The sequence below is a fragment of the Psammomys obesus genome, unplaced genomic scaffold (genome assembly GCF_907164565.1).
Source record: "Psammomys obesus unplaced genomic scaffold, mPsaObe1.curated_primary_1811, whole genome shotgun sequence".
NCBI classification, from domain to species: domain Eukaryota; kingdom Metazoa; phylum Chordata; class Mammalia; order Rodentia; family Muridae; genus Psammomys; species Psammomys obesus.
Window position 1 is genome coordinate 17,762,678 of NW_026596064.1, and position 7,577 is coordinate 17,770,254.

Consider the following 7,577-nt stretch of genomic DNA (forward strand, 5'->3'; position numbering starts at 1 on the left):
ATAATAAAAAATTCAACCAACCTGCTGTGGGCCAGTCTTCACAAATGAATGCCCTCATTAAAGTTGTTGTCCCTTTTGACACTAGCTACTTATTCATAGATTCTTGGCCGCCCTCACTTCTCATCAGCTGGTGGTAAATCCCAAAATATTTTCTGTCCCTCAGGGTGATAATTTACTATAACTTACCTACGGCCCAGGACATACAACATTCAACAAAGGAGCTTCATTCCCTACTTGTTGCTCTGACAATACTTGACAAATGTAGCTTACTGAGGGAAAGAAGAATTGTTTTCATGTATAGTTCAAGAAATAGAGTCTATTATGCCAAGGAAGTAGACGCACAAGACCAAAGGCCATATTGTGTCCAAAATCAAGAACAGACATCATAGTGTGACAGCTCAGTTCAATGTTGCCAATTTATATACACTCCAGGGCCCAGATCAGGGTTCTGTCCCTTCCCACCAATATGTAATTTTTCACAGACATGCTTCTGGATTTGTCTCCAAGGTGACTCCAGGTCTTGTCAAGTTTACAATCAACACAAGGCATCACGGGTACCGGCAGCACTCAGTGGGGAAAGGACAGGTGAGGCAACAATTCTGGGGAAACTGGCTGTTCAAAATTTATGTTGTATTCCATCTTATTCAGGCTTCTCTAAGAGGCAGGATTGATAGAAGGGACTAATATAATTTTATATACTAATGAGGGCTTTACTGGAATGGCTTACAGGCTGTGTTTAACAATTGCTGCCTCCTGATAGAAAGGCCAAGAATCAACAGTTGTTCAGTCCACAAGACTGTATGTCTCAGCAGTTCCAGTCTAGTGCTGGAGTCCCTGGCTGGTCCTAGAGTTTTCAGTTCCCATTGGAATAATGAAGAAGTAGATTGGCATCTTCAACACTCTTGCCAGCAAGAGTGAAGGCAAGCAGGGAGAAAGCCAAGCTATCTTCTTCAGTGTCCTGTGGGTTGCCACAAAGAGTTGTAGCTCAGACTTGGGGTGGGTCTCCTACCTCAGATAATACAATGTGGAAAAAAAAAATCCCTCACAGTTGCATCCCACTGCTTGGGTTTTAGTTATCTCTGAATGTGGTCAGGTTGACAACAAAGAGTAGTCGTTATGACTCTGAGACCACATGTACTTTTTCATCCACATTCATTAAAAACCTAAATGGAAGATTACAAACTATACAACACTGATTAAAAAATCATAGAAACAGATCTCTATGCCTTCGATCTCATAGGAACAGATGTCTATGCCAGTGATGTATCAGTTCTAACACACACAAGAACACACAAAGCAATATTAAACAAATGGAATTGTGTCTACCTTCCGAAAATTTGCTTTTCAAAAGGACGTAAGTAACAAAGTGAAAGGATAACCTACAGAAATGACAGAAAAAGGGTTTTCAAATCACATATTTTAATATATTTAGAATATACAAAGAGTTCCTTCAATCTATAATTCAACTCAAATAACCTGATTTTTTTTTAAATACTTGGATATGCAGCATTTCAAAGATGAGATGCATAAATGACTGAGGGAAAGTGAACATCACCAGTTGTCAGTGAAATGCAAATGAAAATAACAGTGAGACACCATTTTTATCTATCCTGATAATTACTATAAACGCGTCTAGGACGCAAAAGGTGTTGGGCAAGAGATGAGGCAGTTAGAAAGCTTGATCATTGGTGGTGGCATTGGAAAATGATGTGGTAAATGCAGGAAATGCTGTAACTGTTCAACAAATTAAAACTAGAACAATTACAGCAGCATCCATCTGCCCCATTTCTAAGTGAGCACCCAAAATAATTGAAGCCCGAATTGGAGAATAGAAAATGTTACCCTGTCCATGTTCACAGGCGCTTACTTCAAACTATCCAAAAGGTGAAACCAGCCTAAAAGTCTATCACCAGGTGTGTGGACAGGCAAAATGTGATAATCACTTAAAAACAATGGTAATTTCTTCAACATGGAAAAGAGAGAAAATCTTGTCACAAGGTAAACTTGTATAAACTTGGGGAACATTGTGCTGAATAAAATCAGCTAGTCACAAAAGAGGTGGCATTACCAAGTTCCATGAATATGCTTAAAAGTGATCAAATGCATATATTTAAAAAAAGGATGCATTGGTAGTTACCAGGGACTTGAGGAAGAGAAAGACAGAATTGTTAATTAAGTAGAGTTTCAGTTCTGCAAGATGGTGTGATTCTGAACATCTTTTCCATATCAGACTAACTGCACCTATAACTATTGAGGTTTATGTTTACAATGACAAAGGTGATATGTGGGGCTTTTAAACATCTTTGCTCACTGAAAATTTCATACATGTGTTGTACAATGTATTTCAACCATATGGATGCAACATCCTCCCTCCTGGATCCCATTGTCACAGTATCCTCCCAGGAGCATATCCTCTTTTCATAGCCCAGTGAATACAATCAGTGCTGTGCATATGTGCATGGGTGTAGGGTCACTCACTGGAGCATGGGCAACCTGGCATGGACCAGTTCTCTGAAGGAAACTGACTCTCCCTATCTTAGCAGCCTTCAATTGCCAAAACTCCTCAGCTGTAAGGTGGATTTTGTGAGTCCTTCTCCAATCCCCATGGGAAGTTTGACTTGTTTGAGCCTGTGCACGCCTTGTGCAGACAACTGCAGCCACTGTGAGTTCTGGCTACGGTTCTGATGTAGCCAGAACTCGGTTTTGCAGCAGCCAACCCCCAGGCTCCCTTGACTAGTATTGGAGATTTTAAATTGCAGGCAAGAATGAGAGACAATAACACAGTGTCACCGTTCTTGTACGTGTGTGTGTGTGTGTGTGTGTGTGTGTGTGTGTGTTAGCTTGGGTACGCATTTCCCCTAAAAGGCTCATATATTGAATGTTTGGTTCCTAGCTATAGATGGTTGGGTTATTCAAAGGTGATTGGATCAGGAGAGATCAATCTGTTGATGAGTTGAAAACTCAATGGGCTATTAGAAAGTGGGGCTTAATTGGACACTTGAAGGGCTTGTGGCTTTGAAGGGTGTGCTTGGCTTTGTCCTTCATCCCTTTCTCTTTTCTGGTTACCTGAAAGGTGTCATGAATAAACCGTTTTCTCGGCACTAGGCCACATCAATAAGGCCAATAGGTTATGAACAAAAACTTCAGAAACTAAAAGCCAAATCAAAGCTTTCTTTCTTTAAATTGTTTTCGTGGGTGTTTTTATCAGAACAACGAACAAGTGACTAACAGCATGTCAGCTCTGTTGACAAGGAGACAAAGCCTGAGTAGTTAACAACACAACCCTGGATTCACAGGAGTTTTAACTATTGGTTCTAGTTTGTTTTGGTGATTAAACTTTTTTTTTTTCTTTTATGGTTTTATAAAAATATCAGTGGTTGCTATACAGATCTGACTTCGAAGTTACAGGGTGGCACATTGTTTCCTTGCTTATTAAAGTAGAATCTGAGAGAAAATGATCACACTGCATTTCATATGAGGATCCACCTAGCTTCACCGCCCCAACACACACCCCAACCTCTGCCAGTGCCAAGTAAGCTTATTGGAAGGAAGTGCAAGTGACAAAGTAGTTATTTGATGACATCAAGTGACAGACAATTTTAAAGCAATAAAACTACTTTATGACCTATAAATGCATCTTCAACAATCATAAATGTTTGCTTGGCAGTGACTGGCAGCGCTGAAGGCTTTTCCAGCTCCATAATGGCTGCAATTGTCTCTTTCCTGGCGACTGCCTGGTCTCTCTGGACTTGGCTCCATTCCCGATGTATAAGGACTTCTTAGTTAATTGTTAGATGAATGTGTGGCTTCCAGGATAAAAATACAAGACAATGGTAGAGTGATTAATAGGATGAAGGATGATGTAATGAGGTAGGCAAGTCTTGACCAACAAAGTTTCAAAAATGTAAAATTGGTGCTCAGTATCTGCAGCATATCTAGGCTTGGGAACTAAATTAGATGGAGGAGGAGTGTGGAGAGATTGCAAGTGTCCACTGTATTCACTCCATCCAGCTTAAGAATCCCAGGTAAAAATAAGACCTCTAGATGTGCTATGTCTATTTGCTCAAATGAGCTAACTTCTTTTTGAAGGTTTCAAAGGAACTTTATTTTTTTTTTCAATATGTCATTTTTTAATGAATATATGATTCTTTGACTTGGCATCACTTATAAGTTGATTTTGAAACATTTCCTTGACTATTGTACCAGATGGCACAACTACTGATCTCTCCGTTCCTTTGGGGTGACTCTGCCAACAAGGGACAGGCTCCATTCTATTGTAATTTTTGTGGTTGTTTATGATCATGTAGAAACACAGAAGATGGCTCCCCCAGTTAATATAGCATTTCCATATTTGTCATGGAAATCAGGTGTCCTCTTCTGGTGGCTCTGCCTTGCCACCACTTGCTGAATGTTTCTAGCAGGGAGACAGCTTAGTGTGTTTTCGACCAAGGGCAACATTACAAGGAAGAAGATGGAACTGTGATGACTACAACTGCTTCCTCTGTGCAGATTCACTCCAGATGCCCTTGCAAAGAGTTCTGAAAAACCATGGGCTAACTTTCAGTTCCCCCAAGAAAGTATTTGTATTGGTTTGATTGGTGAGGAATAAAAGTTTGTGTCTTCTTCATCTACAAAGATCTCCAGAGTTAACTCACTATCATATGGGTAATGAAAAATAAAGCAAACAAATTCTTGTGATAAACTAGGATTTGGAGAGTGAAAGGAAACATTTGGGACACCTTTAAAGGAAAACTGAAAGCCTGGAAGCTTTTAGAAATAAACTTGAAACAGCGGGAAAACTCTCTACAGAAAGGAGAAGAACAGTGAAGAGATGAGAAAAAGGTAGCCTAGCATTGTAGCTGTTGGGGTCATGGAAAGAGTAGACAAGCCCAAAATACCATAAAGAGAAAATCTACAGGAGACTGCAGTGCTGGGATAATTTCATTAGCAGCATCCAATACACAAAACCAGAGAGATACACACATGGCAGCTGTGCTGTGAAGGGGTTCTGGAGACCGGAAGGGGCAGGGAGAATAGTAGGCAACTTTCTGAGGAAGACTGTAACGGAATCACCAATCTCAAATTATCTTTTAACAAAGACAGATCAGATGTGCCAGATCAGTTGCCTGCAAATGCTGGGAGCGTTCTCTATGTAATTGAAAAACCAGATGAAGATAAATAACTTGGCTTGCTACCATCTATCCTGCATTTTGATTTTCATGAGAAATGCTTTTGTTCCACCTGTCCTTAAATTTACTGACTAGAATGACATCTGTTTGCTGCAAGTAGCTTCTACTGGACAGGTTCCGTACAAACCAAGTTAGACATATGTGAGAAGACCATGAACCCACCAATGAATTGATACTGCAGTGCCCCAAAGCTCTGCTTCTTCTGGTGTGTGTGTCTTTCTTCCCTACCTTCCATAATCCTAGCTGCAGACTATGTGCCCATGTGCACTGCCATTGACCTTTTGAACGTCACAGTCTCTCTGTACAGGTCTATGTACTTGATCCCTATTGCATGTCTGTCTTATGTCATTGTTTCTCCAGATGCTGATGTTTAATGATGATTTTGATTCTTCTGCTGCTATCATCATCTCCCTCCTTCCTCCTTATTCTCCCCTCCCTCTTCTTTCTCATTTTCTTCTCCTCCTGCTCCTCCTACTCCTGTCTCCCTTCCCTTCTTCCTTCTCCCTCCTCCTCTTTCTCTTCCTCCTTATTCTCATCCTACTCTTCTTCCTTCTCCTCCTATCCTTTCTCTCTCCTCTTTCCCCCAGTCCTTCCTTGTCTTGTGTTCTCAGCATCTCTCAGATCCCCCAGGTCCTGTTCTGTTAATGACTTATCAAGAGACATTTAAAGGAACTCAGGAGTGAAATTGTGGAGTCACTGGCATAAATACGCAGGCTGCCATAAACAATCCACTATGCTGTGCAATTGTCAAAGCATCTCCCAACAATGACTGAGAAGAGCCCCTTGGGGATCCAGGAGTTACAGACCAGCAAGCTTCATTCTTTGTGGGTTCAGCTGGTGGAATTTGTGACAAAAGATCATTCTACTGATCACTAAGCTCATGCTGCTGAGGCTTTCCCAAAGAGGATTTAGAGTGGCAGAGTATGTTGAACAGGTGTACCCTGGGAGTTGAGGGGTACTTTGAAGTCTGCTGAAACAATAGATTTACACTTATATTTTATCTGCTACTTCCGGTGACCCTTAAAGCCTACTCTATAATAATATTTGTTTTAGGAGATTATGTTGCAGATTTATGTCTCATGTGTTTATGTTTTGGATTCTGATTTCCAAAAATGCAGTGCGACACATTCCAAAAATCAAGCCCAGATAAAGGGAAAAAAATTAGAAGTTCAGTAGCCTGGAGTCCCAGGTCAGTTAGAAGTAATAGGAGAGGAACGTGGTCTGTAAAAATTCTACCCTTGCTTCTCTCTCAAGTTGAGTTGGGCAGGGATTCCTGATGACCATCTCTGCCCAGCCTAGGACAGCTGGCATTGGATGGTTGCATCAAACAATAGAAAGGTCTGCGGTGGGTGTAGGCAGGTGATCCACAGCACAGCTGGTGGTTGCTCTCTCTCGGCATTCTCTCCCCACCCTGCTCTCTTGTAAACGGGCACACTCGGGGCAAAGCCAGAGAGGACACCGGATCTTATTTCTACTTTTTTTTTCCTTCTGGTTTGTACCTAGTATTTTCATTTTTAAAAGTTATTTTATTAGCATACATATAATTAGGCTTTACATGGCAGTTGTCAAATAAAAAGTCAAAAAGGCAGAATTTATAGAAGATAGCAAAAGCATTGAAGAGAGATAAGAATAAGATTTAAAAACTTTTTTTTCCAGCTGGTATTTTATTTCTTCAAATGTAGTGGAATTGGCATCTCAGGAAGATAAAGTATCTTCATCCTACAAATTCATGTCTTGTTTGTGTCACTAAAATGTACATCAGTGTATATTGACCACATACTTGTGCTTGAAAGTACATTTGTAGAGAGCTGTGGGCCACAATGTTTAAACAAACATTCAAAGAAGTAAAAAAACAAAACAAAAAAATGTATTTTTTAAAAATTTTCCAGACGTATCAGTTTCACCTTGTACTCTTACACACATACACATGTATACTCAGTCACACACACACACACACACACACACACACACACACACACACTCACACAAATATAGCTTCCTATTTTTGTTATGGTCCCCTACTTATTACTAGTGAGTTCATATAGAATAAGAAATGAAGATGTCAAATGAAAACATAAGAGCACAAAACAATATCTTAAGTGTTTGACAGGGTTTATCCTCAAGAAAGCTGTGTGTATACAGTTCTTAACGGAGCAATAATCCTGCTCATTCACTGAAGGCCGTCTTGTCACCAAACTTCTGAGCAATTGTGCTTAAGGGGTTGGTCAGACTAATGTCATGTAGTGAAAACTCTGATCTTGATAAACAAAGCTCAGAGCAAGGTGAGAACTAAAATTATCATGATACAGAGATCCTTAGTCTCCCTGTCTGTATTATCCCAATAAATCCAAGAATGTTGCAATCCTTGGCAACATCAAGGGTACCAGA

At 40.3% G+C, this 7,577-nt stretch overlaps 1 protein-coding gene across 1 annotated transcript; it reads right to left on the reverse strand.

Moving 5' to 3' along the window:
- Positions 1-4,215: 4,215 nt before the first annotated feature.
- LOC129689564 (cytochrome c oxidase subunit 7B, mitochondrial-like) lies at positions 4,216-4,458 on the reverse strand. The gene is given in 1 exon segment (XM_055624775.1): positions 4,216-4,458. A coding segment is annotated over 1 exon segment (243 nt).
- Between the last annotated feature and the right edge of the window lie 3,119 nt (positions 4,459-7,577).